This window comes from Diabrotica virgifera, chromosome 10 (assembly GCF_917563875.1).
Source record: "Diabrotica virgifera virgifera chromosome 10, PGI_DIABVI_V3a".
Taxonomy (NCBI): domain Eukaryota; kingdom Metazoa; phylum Arthropoda; class Insecta; order Coleoptera; family Chrysomelidae; genus Diabrotica; species Diabrotica virgifera.
This window is the reverse complement of record NC_065452.1, coordinates 148,978,759-149,000,870: the sequence shown is the minus strand read 5'-3', so window position 1 is coordinate 149,000,870 and position 22,112 is coordinate 148,978,759. Positions and strand designations below refer to the sequence as shown.

The window sequence follows — 22,112 nt, the reverse complement described above, 5'->3', positions numbered from 1 at the left end:
TGTATCTCGAACAAAGTAAAGAGAGGCCTCTATAATTCTGACACAACAGTTTGTCTCCTTTTTTATGAATAGGGCAGATTATACTTTTCTTCCATTGTTGGGGAATTTCTTCTTCTATCCATATCTCTCGTATTAGCTGGTACATCTGTTGTGTCAAATTCCTTCCTCCTTGCTTGAGTAGTTCTGCCGGTATTTTATCTATTCCCAGTGCTTTATGGCTTTTTTGTATGTGGATTGCCGTCGAAATATAGTCGTATATAAATCGAACTGTAAGTTTTATTTTAACTGTAATATCGCTACACAATAAATATTGTTTTTCAATGTGTGTATTTTGTATTTACAATATTTTATTATAATTCAGAATACCAAGCAAATGTATAAAACTAATACTATATATTATACCTTCACTTTCTCTCCTTTTTCTTCTTACAATGCCCTAAACTACCACTTACCTTTATGTTTTGAAGTTCAGCAAATTGTGAGGTTTCACTGCCACTTCGCTATCCCATCTTTTATATGTCCGTCCTTGGGATTCTGCCATGCACTTTGTTATCCAAGTAATATATCAACATATATCTTCACTACATAACCAAGAGATACAGGGATGCTACAGGGTTCACTATAGGGATTTCACTACATGAGACAGGGATGCGTGTTGTCGCCAATTCTTTTTAATGCCTACTAGGAAGAGATCTTGAAAAAAGGTCTTGAGGGTGAAACAGCTGAAATAAATGTAAATGGAGTTTCCATTAACAACATTATATATGCGGATGACACTGTCATTTTAGGAATACGGTTTAGACAAGAATACGGTCTTATGAACGTCAAAGACAAAATTTATGAGAATATCTAAAACTTAAAAAAATAACGACGACAATCTCTTCATAACCGGGGCGGCGATAGTATTCACAACTGGGAAAAAGGTTGGGAACCACTGCTCTAGATCTCTCCACCGCTAGGAAAAAGATAGAAGTTACTCACTTATAACAAAGTCAGAAATTTGGTAATGTAAACTAAATATGTATAGGTAAAGGATCCTCACCACTGTGTCATTTTTTCTATGATTAACTATTTATATGGGAAATAAGCCACAATTAAATTGAAAAAATAATTTTATTAACGTTTCGACGCCCAAATCGGGTGTGGTTGTCAAAATACAAAATACTACTAAATAAACAAAAATGTTGTTGCTAAGTAAAAAATTCTTCTAATAATTTATTTAACCCGACTCATTTATATTGGCAATTCAGACATATATTATACATTTTAAAGTAGAAGACTTTAAAATGATATTGCCAATATTTATGAGTTGCGTTCCTGGGACGACTTTACTGAAAGATAGTTCATTCGATTACATGAAATCAACCCCAACTCAAGAATATCCGTCACAAAAAAAATCATAGCATGTGATCTGTCTTTAAAAAGACAAGCAAATGCAACGATGACAGTAAAATTCTCGCGTCAGAGATTCCATAGTAAATCACAAGGGAAAACCAGAAAAAAACCTCGTGATACTATCCCCACATCGTAATTATTTGGTCTTACATTTAATATACTCTCAAAGACTAATACCAAATTCTGAATATGTGTAAATTATAAATAATATTAATATCTAATACATAGATATACAGGGTGTAACGAAAATACAGGTCATAAATCTAATCACATGTTCTGGGACCAAACATAGTTTGACTGAACCTAACTTACCTTAGTACAAATGTGCATATAAAAAAAGTTACAACCCTTTGAAGTTACAAAATGAAAATCGATTTTTTCCAATATATCGAAAACTTTTAAAGAGTTTTTATTGAAAATGGACATATTGCATTCTTATGAGAGTAGCATCTTAAGAAAAAATTATAGTGAAATTTGAACACCCTATAAAAAATTTATGGGGGTTTACTTCCTTTAAACCCCCCAAACTTTTGAGTACGTTCCAATTAAATTATTATTGTAGTACCATTACTTAAACACAATATTTTTAAAACTTTTTTGGCTCTTAGTACTTTTTCGAAAAGTCAGTTTTTATCGAGATATTTTGAATATTTTTCAAATCCACCACATATTTGTATATGGCTAAGTACGATTATGGAGACTTGGTAATAATATGAAAATTTATGTATGATTTACATTTTTAGGTATATTTTGAACCGTATTAAAAAAGAAGCCATATCTCGATAAAAGTCACCTTCTCGAAAAAATACAAAGAGGCAAAAAAGTTTTAAAAACATTTTGTTTAACTAACGGTATCGCAGTAATAGTTTTAATTAGAGCGTACACAAACATTTGGGGGGTTTAAAGGAACAAAACCCCCATAAAATTTTTATGTAAACATATTAAAAAAGAAGCCGCAACTCGATAAAAACTGCCTTATCGGAAAAACACTAAAAGCCAAAAAAGTTTTAGAAATATTGAATTTAACTAATGGTACCACAATAATAATTTAATTGGAACGTACAGAAAAGTTTGGGGGGGTTTAAGGGAACAAAACCCCCATAAAATTTTTATGGGGAGCACAAATTTCACTATAATTTTTCTTTAAGATGCTCCTCCAATACGAATGCCACATATCCATTTTCAATAAAAAATCTCTAATAGTTTTCGATATATTCGAAAAAATCGATTTTCATTTTGTAACTTCAAAGGGCTATAACTTTTTTTATGTGCATATTTGTACTAAGGTAAGTTAGGTTCATTCGAACTATTTTTGGTCCCAGAATATGTGATTTAATTTATGACCTGTATTTTTGTTACACCCTGTATAATATAAAATATGTACTAACTCGATATGTTATTGGCTTACTAATCTTGGTATTTTCTTTCTATTGACTTCCTCTTTCAGTATGGTTAACCACATCCTACTGCATTCTACCGAAAGAAAATACCAAGATTAGTAAGTCAATAACATATCGCGTTAGTACATATTTTATATTGTAATATTACTTTTATTGTAATATATATATATATATATATATATATATATATATATATATATATATATATATATTATGTATTAGATATTAATATTATTTATAATTTAAACATATTAAAGTCAGAATTTGATATTAGTCTTTGAGAGTATATTAAATGTAAGACCAAATACTTACGATGTGGTGATAATATCACGAGGCTTTTTTCCTGGTTTTCCCTTGTGATTTACTATGGAATCTCTAACGCGAGAATTTTACTGTCATCGTTGCATTTGGTTGTCTCTTTAAAGACAGATTACATGCTATGGTCTTTTTCTGTGACGGATATTCTTGAGTTGGGGTTGATTTCATGTAATCGAATGAACTATCTTTCAGTAAAGTCGTCCCAGGAACGCAACTCATAAATATTGGCAATATAATTTTAAAGTCTTCTACTTTAAAATGTATAATATATGTCTGAATTGCCAATATAAATGAGTCGGATTAAATAAATTATTAGAAGAATTTTTTACTTAGCAACACCATTTTTGTTTATTTAGTAATATTTTGTATTTTGACGACACCCGATTTGGGCGTCGAAACGTTAATAAAATTATTTTTTCAATTTAATTGTGGCTTATTTCCCATATAAATAGTTAATCATAAAAATGCCACAAGGAAATATTGTTTATTGTTATATTGATTGCAATAAATAAAAAACGTTAAAAAAAGATTTACAAGAAAGAAAACTTTATTGTTCTTTAATTAATACATTACATTAAGTTAGATTAATTGTGTCACATGTTGAACTCTCTGAGTTTTGTGTATACAAGACAAAATGCTTATTGATCTGTAGTTACTGCCATTACTGCTTCAGCGATCAAGAAGCATAAGATAACCCAAGTTATCCCACCCCTATCTAGTTGTACCACTACCCTTTACAGTCCCTATACAGCCAAGCTCTTTTTTTGCGATATTTTAGGGGTGCTGTTTCTTGGGTGTCAAAGTACTGATCAGGAGTTCGTTGTCTAAGTTAAGATGCTTCGCTGATGCGAAAATGTGTAGAAGGTACCTGTTGCTAAGGGTTTCGATCCCATTTTGGATAGTGGGGATAGGATTAGAATGTAGATTAAACATTTAATCCAACCACTGTTTGGTTTTATCGTTATATAGCAAGGACACCGAGTTCACTGAAGGTGGACTAATGAATCCGAAAACGTTTTGAAGAATCAATGTAATCCATTTGGATTTTTTAGAATTTATAATTCTTCATTAAATTTTATACCAATTACACACAGGAGTTTTTACTTACACGTTAAAAGTTACTGATGAATTTTTTGTCTTGTAGAACTTTGAATTTTTCCTCCATCTTGTTGGTTCAGCTTTCTGGGAGGTTGGCTATTGGGGATGGGAAGGATCGAGACATCTAGAAAGATCGTGGAGAAGGTTGTCTAGTCTTCGCTAGGTTGCTATTCGGAATTGCTGTTTGAAATTTGGATTTTTGGGGGGTTATGAATGTGCTGACAGCATTATGTCATTAATTTTAAGTTGCCTTGAACATAATGTGTTTTACACAGTTTGCTGTTTCTAATGTTATATGATGCTTTTATACCTACTGAACTTGTGTCAGATTTTTTCCTTCTAGATTCTTCATGTTTTAATTGTTGTTTTAAAATATTCCATTATTTAAATTATTTTGGATATATTTGAAGCTATCTTCAGAAATTTCCAAGGTGTATGGCTCTAAATATATATACTTCATTGGATTTAAAAGTACAGTATACAGTGTGTACTTAACCAAATTTGTCTGGTTGGATTTTGAATTTTTGCCACAATTTGCCCTTATCTCGGTTGTCCAGGTTTCAAATATCCTTAGAACTTAATTTAGTTTTACAGTAATGTCGATTATGTCTACACAAAAAGAAGAAGTTATGTCAATGAAACAGAAGGGATGGTAATTAAATTAATTACTTCTTCTTCAAATGCAAATCCACTAATGGATGTTGGCGATCACATTTTCCATTAACTCTCTGTTTCTTGCAATGTGTATCAGTGATTGTATGTCGGTAATCCCTGTCCATTGCCTTATGTTTCGGAGCCAGGACATTTTCTTGCGTCCTATTCCTCTCTTGCCTTCAATTTTACCCTGGATTATAAGTTGAAGGAACTGGTATTTTTCGTTTCGCATGATGTGACCCAAATACGCCGTTTTTCTTTTCTTGATGTTTTCGAAAAGCTGACGTTCTTGGTTGATTCTTTTAAGGTCATCCACATTTGTGACTTTCGCCGTCCATGGTATCTTTAGGATACGGCGATAAAGCCACATTTCGAAGGCTTCTAATCTGTTTATATCCCTCGTTTTGAGTGTCCAGCCCTCTATGCCATATAGCAGCACCGACCACACGTAGCATTTAGTAAGTCGAACTCTGAGCAGCTCAGTACCTTCCTGAATTTTACGAAAGCTTGTCGAGCTTGCTCAATGCGACATTTTACTTCCCTGTCCGATGCCCAGTCTTCAAAAAGCCACGTTCCTAGGTATTTGAATTTGCTCACTCTCTCAATGGACTTAGTATTCAGTGTTATGGTGGAGTTTTCAAATGCATCCAAGTTTCTGGAGATGATCATGAATTTGGTCTTTTTGGTATTAATCTCTAATCCCATTCGCTTACTGTATTCTCCGATTATAGGACAAGTTGTTGAAGATCTGCTATGTTGTCGCAAATTAAGACAGCATCATCAGCATATCGTATGTTGTTGATTAATACTCCATTCACTTTGATTCCCATCTCTGCATCTTCCAAAGACTCTTGAAATATGGCTTCCGAATAAATGTTAAATAAAAGAGGGGAAAGCACACATCCCTGCCGAACACCCCTTCTTATATGTATGGATTTGGATATAGAATTGTCTATTTTTAATTGTGCTGCCTGATACCAGTACAAGTTTTCAATGCATCTTATGTCTTTTTGGTCTATATCAAGCTTCTTGAGGATCTGCATTAACTTGTGATGTTGGACACGATCAAACGCTTTCTCGTAGTCTAGAAAGCACAGGAATACGTCCTTCCTCTGATCGTAACAATTTTGGACCAACACCTGTGTTGCTACTATTGCTTCTCTTGTTCCCAAACCTTGCCTAAACCCAAACTGAGAATCACTGATGTCCCATTCACATTTTTTGTATAATCTTTGATGTAGTATTTTTAAGAATATTTTTAAAGTGTGACTCATCAGGCTAATGAGTATTTGATCCTCACATCTTTTTTAATTAATTACTGCATTTATTAAAATAAATATTGGTTCCTTTTTAAGGTTGTTAAGTTTAAGTTAAAAATTCTAGGAGAGTCAGTTTCTCTTAATAATGCCAAATAAATGAAACATTTTTGTTTTTACAATAAGACACTGACAAAACTTAGTTTTTAACTCAGCATCAGTCACTATGAGATTTTCTCTCACGGTTTCAGTGCGCTTCACGTGAGATATTCTCTCATTTAGTGACCACCATATTTGGAAAATTTTATTTCATAAAAAAAGTCAAAAGTTGGATATGTAAGACAAAATCTTACGCGCAACCACTCACGTAAAAGCCAATCTAGCGACCAATGCCGGATTAACTGCCTTACCAGTTCATTCGAATCAACATCTGAAAAGCAAAATATTTTAACAGAAGTTATCCAATCATCTGTTTTAAAATATTTGTCATCACATATGGAGTTCTTTTGACAGTACATATGAAGACTAAAGTTCTATGCTCATAAAAATTGAGACTGTAAAAGGTATTACATAGATATCCTCAGTGCTATATTTGAAAGCTGATAGCATATGTGATTAACTTTGAGTTGCCTTGGACATCATGTGTTCTACACGGTTTGCTGTTTCTCTCACAACATCAGATAACTCTGGTAGTTCAGGTAAGTCTAATGTTATGTGAGCTGATAGACGCTTGTATACTGAACTTGTGTCCGATTTTTTCCTTCTAGATTCTTCATATTTTAATTGTTGTTTTAAAAATATTCCATTTTTTAAGTTATCTTGGATATTTTTGAAGCTATCTTCAGAATTCCCCATGGCTTTTATGGCTCTAAAAATATATACTTCAGTTAATTTAAAAATACGGTGTGTACTTAATTTGGCAGAATATTTGAAAGTTTTTTTAATATAATTATGTATATGAAAAAAATGTATTCTTTATAAATAATTTTGAATGGTTCAAAATCTAACATGCAACTAACCATCAGATGTCAGGTTTACTCAAAAGTAAAGTATGTATCTTTATTTTAGACAATATCGAAAATTAGTTAAAAAAAATGTTTAGAATTAAAAATAACTTTTAAATATTAAATATTGTTCATTTACACTAAAAAACTGTTATTTTCTCTGTGATACTGTTGAAAATATAATTTCAACGTAAAATGTGGATTTGTATCACTCCACCAAGAGGAGCTTTGAAGGTCCTAGCCAAGAGTAAAAGTTAAAATAATAAACAATAAGAAGAGTCCTGCTGTAAGTACTCTTTAACACATTGAGCACTGGTGTACATAACAAATAGAGTCTCTGGATCAGGATATTTTAAACAGGTTGATATGTTTATGTACCTGTGATCGCTCTTGTTGTAGCAATTCATCATATAGCATCACACCGTACTCAACATGTTAAGCCCTCTTATTGAGTAACATGTAGAGTTCAGTTCTTTACATAATTGCAATAGATGTACAGTGTACCTACATGCCACTGCAGATATTGGTCATTGTAGATACCCAGGAATTTGACAGAGTTTGATGTTTCTATGTGGTTTGATTTAATTATTACCACATTTTATGATCAGATTTCAAGACTGAATGGTTCTAAAATAGATGAAGATAGTCTTATCACAGTTTAACAATAATTTGTGTTGACTAGTTCACTTTCCAGATACCATGTAAATAGCATTGCTTTTATTTCTGCTCAATTCAACCACAGTGATCCAATTCGGTTGAACTGTGTAATTTTGCCTTAAGACAATGGAGGAGAAGAGCACAAGAAAGATCTGAATAGAAGAAGATAGCCAGATATGCAAAGACCCATCCAGGGTTATGATGCAAAAATAACAAGAAGAATGTGATTAACAAAAATTGCTTACCCCACAGCATACTCTATATCATAACACCTTCCTTGTAGTTCAGTATGTAACTTTTCAACATCAACTCGACGTTCAACCATGGGATTTAAAGCTTTTCTAACATGTTCCTGCAATCTATAAAATGCTAGGGATGGTTCATTAGCTACTATATGCATATTTTCGGATATTCTTTCTGTTGCTAAAATATATTCACTTAAGTAATAATAACACACATGTTCCATAAATAAAATATTAGAATTTATTATCACCAGAGACACAACAATGTAATTGATAGAACTCTCAGAAATGAACAAGCAGATTTCAGAAGGGGAAGATCCTGTATCTACAAATTTCGACAGCAAGAATCATCATAGAGGAAACCAAAGAGAAGAACGCAGCATTGATAATGACTTTTATAGACTTTGCCAAAGCCTTTGATAGTACAAAACCTAGTTATTTCGAAAATCTTAAATCTAAATAGAATACCGCCTAAGGTCCTCAAAATAATCAAAATGATGTATCATCACGCAACATGTCAAGTATTACTAAAGAGCAAAAAATAACATAAAATAGAAATAGAAGTAGGTTTAATACAAGGCTGCATATTGTCACCACTGCTCTTTAACATATGAAGGGTCCAGTGGAAAAACATGACAAGCTCCATTTTGCTAATTTTACAGGAGAGTGAAAAAAAACTTCAAAATGTAGTAATATGAAAACTGCTTTGCTAATTATTTGTAATAATTATGGTTTCTCAGTTTACTAATTATGGTAATAGAAAATGAAATAAATCCTAAACTTTGGAAACCAGAAATAATTTAATAAGAATATATCTGGACCTTGGAGGTAAACTACATTATGTCGACATGGTGTTGTTTTGCTTTATTAGTTGGAATGTACAAATTGGCTATTAAAGAGAAGGGAAAATTATATAAAAAGTGGCAAGAAACTAGATCGGATATAGATCTTCAAAACTATATGGTCGCCAAAAAGGAAGCGAAAGTAGCAGTAGCAAAAGCTAAAGCAGAAGCGTATTCAAACCTATACGATCAACTTGATACCAGGGAAGGTGAAGCAAAGATATATAAAATAGCCAAACAGAGAGCAAAGAAAGCAAGAGATTTTAATCAGATTAGATGTATCCGAGATGAAAATAATAAAATACTAATTCACGAAACGGATGACAAAAAGAGATGGAGAAAGTATTTTGACAGTTTATTAAATGAAGAATTTGACAGACAGCCTGTCGAGTTAACGGAGACAGTAACAGCAATGGTTACCAGAATAACAAATGAGGAAGTGGCTCAAGCGCTTCAAAAAATAAAGAAAGGAAAAGCAGTAGGACCAGATGATATTCCTGGGGAAGTATGGAGAGCATTGGGAGAGACAGGAATAAGTTGGCTAGCAGGTCTACTTAACAGAATTATGGAAGTTGGACAAATGCCAGACGAATGGAGAAGTAGTATATTAGTACCTGTCTACAAAAACAAGGGAGACATACAACAATGCACAAACTACAGGGCTATAAAACTACTTAGCCATACCATGAAAATATGGGAGAGAGTAATTGATAGACGGATACGTGAAGAAACCGAAATATCCGATAATCAATTTGGCTTTATGCAGGGCAGATCAACAACGGATGCAATTTTCATTGTAAGGCAACTGATGGAAACATACAGGAATAAAGAGACCAACGCTCATATGGTATTCATTGATCTTGAGAAAGCATATGATAGAGTTCCTCGAGAGACTCTGTGGTGGGCTCTCAATAAGAAAGGAGTCCCTGGCGAATATGTAAAGATTGTGAGAGATATGTATGAGGGAGTAACGACTAGTGTTAGGACAGGTGTGGGAGAGATTGATAAATTTCAGGTGGAAGTAGGATTGCACCAAGGCTCGGTGCTTAGTCCTTATTTATTCTCATTAGTTTTGGACCAGATAACATCGAAACTACAGGGTAGTATTCCACGGTGCCTAATGTATGCTGATGATGTAGTGTTAATACGAAATAGTGAAAGAGACTTAGAACAAAAACTGGAACAGTGGAGACAAGCTCTGGAGGAAAAAGGTTTAAAACTTAGTAGGACAAAAACAGAGTATTTGGAATGTTCATTTAAAGATGGAGTTACTACAAATAAAATGGTATCTTTGGATGGTGAAATGATTGTGAAAAGCAATAGTTTTAAGTACCTAGGATCGGTATTACAGAGTAATGGAGAAATAGATGGAGATGCATACAGTAGAATTAGGGCTGGATGGATGAAGTGGAAAGAAGCGAGTGGTGTGTTATGTGACAGAAAAATTCCAATGAAGTTGAAGGGAAAATTCTATAAAACAGCCATAAGACCGGCTATGATGCACGGAACTGAATGTTGGGCAGTGAAAAAGAAAGAGGAAGAACGAATGCATGTGGCGGAAATGAGAATGCTTAGATGGATGAGTGGAGTGACAAAGAAGGATAAAATTAGAAATGAGTATATTAGGGGAAGTCTAGGTGTGGCACCAATTGATGCCAAAATGAGAGAGCATAGGTTAAGATGGTTTGGTCATGTTCAACGTCGAGACGTTAATCACCCAATACGAAGAATAGCTAAAGTGCAGATTCCTGGAAGGAGTAGGAGAGGAAGACCAAGGAAGACCTGGGGGGAGACGATAAGGCAGGACATGTTGGTAAAGGGGATTAACATTGATATGACCCAAGATAGAATTGTGTGGAGAAATGCAATTAGGGAAGCCGACCCCGCATAGGGATAAGGCAAACAGAATGATGATGATGATGTACAAATTGGCTATTATCATTAAAATATGGTCACATTGTCTTTCAGATATTCAGAAAATTATACTAGTGCAGTCATTGAAGCATAAAATAGGTTTTTACCTCCAAAATTTTTTACTATGAACCGATTTACATGAGATTTTGGAATTAGGCTTATCTTACCCGTAACTTCAAAAGTGATATTGACCCGAACTCCGTTTTCACCCTGGGGGTGGTTGCCACCCCTTTTCGGTGGTGGAAAATTCTTGTTTCAAAATAACCTCAGATATCGATAGAAGACCTAATTTTAAGCAAAAAATGTTGTATAAAGTTTTTTCAAAACCCCAATACTTTTCAAGTTATTGGCAATTGAAAATTCAGAATTTTCTCACGATTTTCGATTTTAATCTATGTATTCAATGTCATCTAGCAGAGAGCGAATAAGTTTTATGCATGCTAATGAGAAAGGATTTTATAGTGCCTAAAATAAGCTGTAAAATGAGCCCTGTTAAAAGTCTTTTGTACGTAAAATGAGTGAGCTGTAATGAAAAAACGAGGAATATCTAATGGTTTTTTTTTTAAATCAGTGGATTTCATAATTTCCATTTCCACCAAAATTAAAATTAATCGTATTCCGTCTAGAATCAACATCATTCCAACAACTTTTTTCATTATAATATGTAGTGAAAAGCCTTTTATTTTGAAACGGTGAAGGGTCAAAGGGCTCGAGAGAGACTGTGGTTGTGCTACCGTGAGCTCTTTAACCAATCATATCTTTGTCAATTTTTGTGTGATAGGAAAAACAAACAAAACAAAATTTTTGTCAAAAAAAACCTATTTATTTTATTATTACACTTTTTTACGTATCTTTCATTGTTGTTGAGATATTATGAAAAAAAGGTGTTTTTTTTAATTTGAAAAAATTTTTTTCTTAAAATCGTGATTTTTTCAGAAAATATGTGTTCCAAAGTAGCGAAACGGCTAAAATCCATCATACTCTTTATATTAAAGTTGACTCTAGACGGAATACAATTAATTTTAATTTTGGTGGAAATGGCACTTATGAAATCCATTGATTTAAAAAAAAAACATTAGATGTTCCTCTATTTTTCATTACAGCTCACTCATTTTACCTACAAAAGCCTTTTACCAGTGCTAATTTTAAAGCTTATTTTAAGCACTATAAAATCCTTTCTCATTAGCATGCATAAAGTTTACTCTCAGCAGTTTAACTCTCTGCTAGATGGCATTGAATACATCGATTTAATTTCACACAAAATAAAAACGGCTTTGATCTTCAATATCTCGCTTCATACTGCACTTAGAACACTTTTTAAAAAACCAATTTATTCATTTTTTTACCTGCTACAATTTTGTTTGGTATAATATTATCGTTAAAATTCATATTTTTGGAGATATTTGCAAAAAACTGTTGTTCCGAATTTTCAATTGCCAATATCTTGAAAAGTATGGGGTTTTTGAAAAAACTTTATACAATAGTTTTTACTTAAAATTAGGTCTTCTATCAATATCTGTAAAAAAAGTTCCACCACCAAAAAGGGGTGTCAACCACCCCCAGAGTGAAAACGGAGTTCTGGTCAATATCACTTTTAAAGTTAAGGATAGGATAAGCCTAATTCCAAAATTTCATGTAAATAGGTTTATAGTAAAAAACTGATGAGCTAAAAAGCTTCAATGAATGTACTATACCTAATCATGGGATATACCGTAATTTCGGGTGACTTTGGCCCGCCAGGGTGACTTTGGCTCATTTTGGGAAAAAGATATTTTAGTAACTAGTGCATTTGTACAATAAATTTTCAAGTAAATTTCATTGAACCGCACCATCAGTACCATATGAACTGTTTGAAAATTTTAATAAATTATGCTAATACTTGTTACGTTACGAAAAAAACGAATTTCTAAAATTCGGTCATTCCACATAAGATTTTTTGACTGCAAAAATTGGTTGGCAACCAATAATACTTCCAAGAGTAAGATTAATTGCATAGTGGCATATTGAAAATCTGGGAATTCTTAACCTTTGTGCATCGTTATTTCAGTCTAAACATAGACAGTAAGACGGTCGGATATTATTTTGCAAGGCGCTACAAAATTTAACGGTTTTCGGGTGACTTTGTCCCAATTTGTTGATTGTTGGATTTTGGTCATTGGTTGCTTCTATATTAAATTAAAGTAAGTAAATGCTGATTTTAAATTTGCTTTTAGCCTTGTAACAACTGCAGGGTTTATTAACTTTATAGCATTAACGACGTAAGTAACCTTAATTTTTTTACATGCCCTCCAATTACAAACGTGTTGCTGCTGGTAGTAGAAATTATGGATATTACACGGCAGACACATTTTCCAGGAAAATTCGATGGATTTGTAAGAGGTAGTAATAACTGTTACGGTTGGGTGCAAGTAATGGTACTGGGTGAAAGAAGTTTATGGCAATGGCCCGAAGTCCCCGTAAGAAAATCCTACCACTTGGCTAATGTTGATTTCACTGAGCCATTGGAACTTGGAGATAACTGATATTTCTTTCCAGATTTAAAAAAAAAAGCTTGTAAATCGTTTTATTGTTAATTTTTGTTAAGAAATGATGTTTTTTGTTAACCTAGGGTCCTATGTAAAGTTTCATGTTAGTTTTAGTTTTTCTTTGTTTGAAATTTAAATAAATTTTTTTTCACCTAACAAAATGTTTGTTTCTGATTCATCTGGTAGGGTCACTTTAGCCCAAACAATAATAATCACAGAGAATGAATATAAAATGTAGCTTGAGACAAAGTCACCCGACACTAGCGGGTGACTTTGCACACCACATTTTAATTTTTTTTTATAATAAAGGAAGCGCTTCTTTGTGTTTTCGTGTAATTTTTCTAAAAGAGGAGTTATAGACTCAAATACCCATAAATAAAGAAACATACTTTTATGTATCCAAAAAACTGAAATCTACATTTAAACTTCGAAAGTGAGTCAAAGTCACCCGAAACTACGGTATCAGATTTTTATAACATTTAGACTACTCTGCACAGCTGCTCGAAATTGCATAGTGTAGTTTACCTCCAAGGTCTAGACATATAGATATATATATATATATATATATATATATATATATATATATATATATATATATATATATATATATGTGTGTGATATACAGTGATAGGTCGGTCCTGTGGTATGAAAAACTTGTTGGAATTTGCTTATCAACATTTTTCGGTTAAAATAAAATAGTTAGTTTGTTTACCTTTTATTTGTACCTTGTATTATCTGCTATTTCTAATAAAACTAGGGAGTTACCTATTTTTCATACTAAATTTGTCAGCAAGGGAGATAAGGTGTATACGAAGAGGTCACTATTTACTCACCTGGGTAAAATATGCATGTACATCCTTTTTTAAACGATAAGTAAGAAGGGACTTTCTGAAACAGATGGCAGTAACAACTCATTTTCAGAGAATTATTGAGTTACGCAGTTTACAGATTAGGACAACGATATGGAGATCAACACAGATTAGCCAAAATACTAAAATAATATTTAATGGTAACATCACATCAGTACTACCATATGGATATGGCATATGGTGAGACATGGACAATAACAGAAGGAAATTTAAAAAAGTCCAAGTTTGTGTAAATAGATGACTATGAAAAATTCTGAGGATATATTTGCCCAACACCATAACAATAAATGAAGAATTTTGGAGGAAAACTAAACAAGAACCAATCAGAACAACAGTTAAGAGAAAAATATGGAACTGGTTGGGTCACACGTTGAGAAAAGAAAATACAGACAACAAAACAAGCACTCAAATGGAATGCAATGGGACAAAGAAGCAGAGGACGATCGACCAAAATATGGAGGATCACGATTGAAGATGACTACAAAAGCATGAAGAAAACCTGGAACAGCCATTGCCAGAAATAAACAGCAATAGAGAAGCTTCTTGGATGCCCTATGCTCCTTTACACAGTAACAGTATTGGAAATATAATAATAACTTAAAATTCGTGCTTACTTACATTTTCTAACTTTTGTCTCCAAATCAGTATCCGCATTAAATGCCATTTTTGGTATTTTACTGTGTTAATAATTACTAGGTATTTAATTTTTGTTTTGATAAAATATTCCTTCTTCTGATCTCCTACTCATATTTTTTGAATACTGACATGGACCATGGACATGACGTCATGACATGACACTGACACCTGACATGCTGACAGATATGCCATAGACACACGAAACCTTAATTAGGCATTCCAATGAAACTTCAAACATGGTCGGGTGTGGGCAAAATCTAACCTAAAGGCTGTATGACACTATGGCCCGGTTGTACAATCGAAGTTCAACTCCGGCTCAGCGCCATTACCGAGTTCAGGGTAAGAAGTGCGTTGTACATACAAAGTTTAATTAGGCATTCCAAATCACGTGATATAATATGGCTGCTGGATGGCGAAACTGTCATCCATAGGCGTATCCAATGTTTAAACCACTTCATATTTAATTTGCTATCACAATTTCACAAATTTCGCTACACAATTAACAAAAAAACAAAACCAAACAGGATATTCTTTTTATTTGTCAATATTCAATGTAAACATTAGATACGAAATGACCACCCCCCTTAACTATGTCTATGGCCATGTCAGTTTAGCCATCCACCGGCCACCACTGACAGTTCATTGGAATCCCTAATTCTTGAACTCGGTTTAAGCCCGGGTTCAGCTGAGCGGTCGATATTCGACGGTTTAACGCTGGTTCAAGCATTTTTAACCTCACATTTTTGTCTTTGTCATTGTCCATGCCCCGGAATCTTATATGAACAAACTGGGGAATTTCCCCCATCACTTTCACTACCGTCAGCTAATAAAGAGAAATGACAGCCTATCTCGCTCACGAAGACTTTAACCAATCATTTATGTTAACGCCATATCTGAATGTCATAAATAAAATAATCAAACGAGGCTTAACTCGGCAATGTCAATTCTGTCAAAAGTAATGACAGTTAGTGGAAAAAATTTTCCATTAGTTTACAGTTTTTATTTTTTATTGTATTACCTTTAACGATTTGTTCTTAGTAATTTCAATTTAAGTTGGTTCCTTATCCTTCGTTGATAAAGTGTAGTTTTGTTTTAGTTACGAAACGAAAGAACTTTTGTGTTGTGTTAATAAAAAAACTGAACATGGTTTATTATTGTTGTGTACCGTTGTGTACAAATCATAGAAAAGTTAGAAAAATGCATAGATAGGTAAATAGTAATTAGTTTATAACTGTTTTATCTGAAACAACAAATAAATACACGTACCTATATTTAGAAAAACATTGTCATAACTTTTTTTATATCCCTTTTCCTTACTAAATTTTACAGCAAAAATAACATATTTTTGTAACTTGGGAATTCCGAATAATTTATGAGTATTACTTAGATATTATTTAAATAAAATACTTTAACAAGCTTGGTAAGTTCTGGTATTTTATTTTAATAATATAGGTGAGATTATTTCTTGTAAATATAGAGATAAATAAGAGATGCATTTTATAACACTTGTCTAAATACTTGTCAAAGTACTTAGAAATAACTATGAAAAATAAGATGCAGAAAAAGTTGATAGTATCAAAATCCGCTCACCAATTTTCGTGAAAATGAATGGAGATTTACCGAAATCGAAGGTACTAGTTGATTTTTACCTTCAGTGACTGCACTACAGAAATAAAATGGCAATTCAATAATTGAGATGCGTATATTTTGCAAGCTCATAAATTATTAAACGATATGTAGTCGTAGTCGCCAAATAATTAATTTAAATTATTTTAAGAACAACTCTCTCTTAAGCCGGGAATATGGGGTCGTTTTCTTGCGAAGGGGTTGTAGCTCTATAATCGAAAGACGCGTGATTTAAGAGTTTATTCTTAGAATATAAGCTATACGAATTAAACTACTATTAACTTTTTTGTAAAAACTTAAAGTTTTTCAGTGATTTACAAAAAACCTTTTCAAAACATGCATTTTTTTCACAAATAATTAAAATCTTTGATCTTTAATAACTTAAAAAGTATTGACTTATTTTATTAACTTTATATAATAAATTTTGCTTTTAATTTGTTCTTTTATTGATTTGTGCATTTATTTTTTATAAAATAATTTTCACCCCCGAGAAGGGGCGGTATCCACCCTCAGGGTAAAGGCGCAAGGTGGTACCATGTCACCTTTGTTTCTTGACGTATCCTCTAACTACTGACCAATTTTCGTGAAAATCGATAAAGGTTCACCGAAATTGAAGGTAATCGTTGATTTTTACCTTCAGTGACTGCACTATACAAAATAAATTGCAATTTACTGATCTAAATGCGCGTAATTTGGAAGCTTATAAATTATTAAATGATATGTAGTCGCCAAATAATTAGTTTAATGCATTTTAAGTACAACTTTCTCTTAAGCCGGGAAGATAGGGTGGTTTTCTTGCGAAGGGGTTGTAGCTCAATAATCGAAATGCTCTTGATTTAATAGTTTATTCTTAGAGTATATAAGCTATATGAATTATATCCGCATTACGATATATTTTAAGTTTTCCCAGCATCTTTCTCTTAAGTTAAATCAATTAAAGGGTTGTTTGGGGGTGAAGGGGATGAGCTCAAAAATCGAAACTATATAATTTCAAGAGCTCATAAATAGCTCGTAATTCTGCCGCAAAAACCGATTCAATATTCCTATTTTTAAGTAGTGGGGGGGCTGACTCAGCCCCCCCCACTAGGGTATTAAATTCCTGCTCAGTGGAACGAGCTCAAAATTTTTAGTTTGCGGAATATGAGAGCTCATAAATAGCTCATAAATCAGGGCTATTTGTTTTTTAATTTTTGCAAGTGGGGGGGGGCCAGCTCAACACGGGTATTAAATTACGTATAAACATTATTTTAGTAGTATTTTGTATATCATGTTAATTAATATTTATTTTGCTAACCTGAATATATACTTTTATATACATATTGTTTTATTACAAATAAATTTGAAACATCTGAATAGTTTTGCTTCCCTTCCCCTTCTCCCTTCCCTTAATAAAAATATTTTCTATCACACAAACAACAAACTTATCAAAATAGCGTGTACCAAAATATAAAGTGACTGCGCACGCTAAATAATGACGTCACTGGCTTGATGAAGTTTAATTCGCGTGTACCTAACTTTTTTATTTACGTACACGTTAGCGTGTACCTAGACACAGCGCTCAAAGTTTGCTACAATTTTTGTTACTAACTTTTATTGCTATCTATTACTGCAGCGGATCTAATGAGCTTTATCACACTAATCAATTGTCCTGTATATTTTATCTTATTACTTCTGCTACTTCTGAATTTTTGTCCCTTATCTTTTTCATACTGTTTTAGAATGTTGTTAAACTCATTAAAAGAACTAAATAATTGTCCACACTTCATAGTTAATTTAAAAACTCTTTACAAATCAATATTAAAGTGTAAACATAACGTGATTAGACAAATTCTAACCACACTCTGACACTCGCGATTCGCGATACTTACACAGATACTTAATACCATACATACATATTTAGCATACACGCGGCTCAAATTAGCGTGTACCAAAAAACCGTACACGCTAAATAATGACGTAATTGACTTGATGACGTTTAAGCGTGTACCTAACTTTTTTATTTGCGTACACGTTAGCGTGTACCTAGACACAGCGTGTTAGTTGCCGTTTTCTCGATGAAATTGATTCATGTCGATCCGATCGGATCGACAAAATCGATTTTGTTTCGATTCTATCAAATCATGCGCGGTGCCTTCTTCTCGCTTCGTTTCGCGGGCGATTCCCAGGGGCGTCTCCAAAATGAAATTCGGAAAGGGGCAGTAAATGATGTGATTCATTTAAAGGGTCAGGAGCATGACCGCTATAGTAACCAAGAGTAAATAATCAATAATTGAACAAACTTATCTTTCACAGTCCCTATTTAAAAATGTTGAAGTCCATAGGAAAGTTCCTTTTGACACGGCAAAAAAACTCGTGGGCTGCTGTGGTGATAAATCCAATCCTGGTTAAAAATGCTGGTTGTAGTACAATCAGGTATGGTGTATTAGGTATCCATCAAAACAGCTATGGATAAAGAGTGGCTAGCAATCTAAAAGGTACATCATTAGGTGAGGTGAAGTTATGCAATGCAAAGTTACTAAGTGACGAAGTAACTAAGTGGCTATGTAACTAAGTGACGGAATCTAAAAGAAATTTTATCAAATTTAGTTGCATTCTTTATAACACTATGTGTATACAGCGCAGGGTCACTGTACTGGAACCAAACAAAAACTCAGGTTAGGTATACATACAGGGTGGGGCATTAGTGTGACAAAGTCCAATTACTCGTTTGTCGTAAGAGATACGAAAAAAAGTTATTTAGGTAAAAGTTGGGGCACTGATAGAACCATAATTTAAAAATATTTTCAAATGTACAGGGGCGTGCGTATTGACAGGGTGACACAAACTTATGTTTTTTTAAATGGAACACCCTGTATATTTTTACATTGATTGAATGGAATTGAATGGAAGTATATTTTCTCCTAACTTTAAACAATTCTATGGAAAAATTGGAGGGCTGATTTTATTAAATACTCCTTTTTGTATTATCCTGGAGATATCCCTAAGATTTTGTTTTTTGAATTATCCGAATATTTCTGTTTTTGTAAAAGCTGTAAATAAAAGCACTGCTTTGATAATTTATTTAAATAAAAATATCAAATGCCAAATGCACTAAAATTAACAACACAAAACAAAATTAACAACAAAACAATTAAATAGCGGGTATGTCCACCTCTCGCCAGTGGCGTAACAAACTCCGTCGGGGCCCTCCCGCAGAATTGGAAATGGGGCCCCCTTTAAAAAATTACTAAATGCGACATGTGTAACAAATACCTATAATTTTGTGTTACAGACCAGTAAATCAACGTAAAATATGACGATACCGTGTAATTTTCAGTGTCACCACCGAAGTGGTCAAGTCAAGACTTTTCGAGTTATTTATGAGTAAAAATGTTTATTGTTCAACAAAGAAACCACGTTTTTAGTCGATGTTTCGCAAATAGTTCAAAGAGTAAGTATTCGATCGAAAAGAATATTGTTAACAAAAATGAAGTCTATCGACTCAGTAAAAGAAAAGTTGTAGCTCTTGAAAAGTTTTTCTTATTCGTCAAATACCAAATCGAATATTTCAACGTGAAATAACCAAAAAATGAAATACTTTTCAGGGAAACTCAGAACTTTTTTTTAAAAGTGTTTAAAATAAGCTTTATTTTTTACAAAAGTTTCTAGCATCAAAACTAAGCCAGTTACGCTAAAAACACAGTTAATCCCATTTTTTGGTAAAAAAAAATTGTGAAAATCTCCCCCTATTTAGCACCCCAAATGAAACTAATCATTATCGCCTTACAAATTACCTAATTTTTTTATATGACCTGTAAGTTTCACCGGTTCAAAGTGCTTATTTTTAAAAGGGTTCTAGTTAAAGGGCTTGAACGAGTCACTAATCACGAGTATATGCAAATTTTAAACAGCGATATCTTAACCAATTTTTGTCTTACAGAAAAACAAAAAAATCCAAAATATTTATAAAAGCATGACCTACATTTCTTTACTCTTTGAGATTTTTCGTATCACTAATACTTTTTAAGTTATTTCGAAAAAAGGCATTTTCCAAAATAAAAAAACTGTTTTTACTATGAAATCAAATTTTTTTCAAAAATAAGAACTTCGAACCAGTCAAACTTACAGATCATATAAACAATAAATATTTAAAGTAAATGGTAAAGCGTTATAATAAATTTTATTTGGGGGCGAAATAGGGGCAGATTTTGACGATTTTTTTGACGAAACAAAAAGGGGCCAACTTTATTTTGAGCGTAATTCGTATAGTTTTGATGCTAGAAACTTATAAAGAAATAAAAATAAAGCTTTTTTGAAACATTTAAAAAAAGTTTTAATTAGTTTTCCCCGAAAATTGCTTTATGTTTTGGTTATTTCAGGTTGAAATATTCGATTTGGAATTGGACGAATAAGAATAATTTTTCATGAGTTTCAACTGTGCTTTTATTGTGTCGATAGACTTCATGAATAAGTACACCATTTTTTATATCTTATAAGCTACATTTTTGCTACAAATATTTCTTCGATATCTAATATTTAATTCGATAAATACTTTTTTTGAGTTATTTACGAAAAACCCGTCTGAAAACATTGTTTTTTTTGTTGAAAAATAAACATTTTCACTCGCAAATGACTTGAAAAGTATTAACATAGAAAAAGAAACTCTATAGAACAAAAGTTATTATCCGGGATTATTTTAAACGTATGTTTTTCACCCCAATGAGGGGTGTCACCCCCGAAGTAAAAGCAACCAACGGCATAAATCCAACTTTGAAGTGGAGTGTAACTAGAACCTAAATCCAAATTGTCAAGCAAATACGTCCGTCGCGACGCTGATAATTTCACTCCAAAACTCTGATTTACTGAGCATTGGTGTAATCATGCATTGTTTATGACGACTTACATTTTTCATCTTTATTGGTATAGAATAAAATAGAACAAAGATTACTAAATGGTTACATAAGTATTATTCTATGAGATGAACAACTTTCTTCGTGCACTATCTACTATCAGCGAATATATCTACAATTTTATTAATTCGGATGGACAACTTCATTTTCAATACTGCACTTCTTAAAAAAATGTATGTATGCAAATAATATAACAACACATTTTTACATATATTAGACAACAAGATGGGGCACTTGACATATTGGGGCCCCCGTAAGCTTCATCCTGCAAGGCGCCTCTGTTACGCCTCTGGATAATCGTATCGAAATACTAAAACGTAGGTAAAGATTAAGCAGAAAACCCATTTCTAGATTTAGAAATATTGTTCTAAAATTAGGCAAATTGCAATTCTCAAATCTTTGAATAGTCACGTACAAAGCATTATAGTTTATTGTCGCCACCCATAAAAGTTAGTGAGACCGAAAAATATTTTTCTAGATATGAGATGATTCACTTGCTGAATATGCCTATTTAGAAATTTACGTTTTTAAATTTAAACCCACAAAGTAAAATCATATACCTATAACAGATTTTTACATAATATCAGACGACAAGATGGGGCCCCTGCTCGATCGGGGCCCCCCGCAAGCTTCACGCTGCGGGGGCCTCTGTTACGCCCCTGCCTCTCGCAGCAACGACTGTTCGCAATCTGTTTGGCATCGAATAAAAATGTGTTATCCTTGTCTGGGGAATAGCCCTATATTCCTCTACCAGGGCCATAACTCTGTACCTCTGTACCCATTTTCT

The 22,112-nt window shown here is 33.0% G+C and overlaps 2 protein-coding genes across 2 annotated transcripts in view; both read right to left on the bottom strand.

The window, feature by feature from the left end:
* LOC114331297 (dual specificity protein phosphatase 10-like) overlaps window positions 1-633 on the bottom strand; it is a 195,086-nt gene extending 194,453 nt beyond the window's left edge. Inside the window, exon 1 of the mRNA XM_050663242.1 lies at window positions 453-633. The gene's annotated coding sequence lies outside the window, so the exon portion shown is untranslated. The remainder of the gene's footprint in view (window positions 1-452) is intronic.
* Window positions 634-3,642: 3,009 nt separating this feature from the next.
* On the bottom strand, window positions 3,643-15,142 carry LOC114331296 (BLOC-1-related complex subunit 8 homolog). The gene is made up of 3 exons (XM_028280819.2): window positions 14,793-15,142; window positions 8,028-8,205; window positions 3,643-6,989 (listed from the first exon to the last, which is right to left on the bottom strand). The coding sequence occupies exons 1-3, from the start codon at window positions 14,836-14,838 to the stop codon at window positions 6,737-6,739; spliced, it is 477 nt and encodes a 158-aa protein (XP_028136620.1). The 5' UTR covers window positions 14,839-15,142; the 3' UTR covers window positions 3,643-6,736.
* Between the last annotated feature and the right edge of the window lie 6,970 nt (window positions 15,143-22,112).

Excerpts from the sequence above, each read along its gene's own strand:
- LOC114331296 (XM_028280819.2), bottom strand. The coding sequence starts at position 14,838 with ATGGCATTTAATGCGGATACTGATTTGGAGACAAAAGTTAGAAAAT. Across the intron at positions 8,206-14,792 it reads GGAGACAAAAGTTAGAAAAT|CAACAGAAAGAATATCCGAA; the intron begins GTAAGTAAGCAC and ends AATATATTTTAG. Across the intron at positions 6,990-8,027 it reads GATATAGAGTATGCTGTGGG|AGCCATAAAAGCCATGGGGA; the intron begins GTAAGCAATTTT and ends ATATATTTTTAG.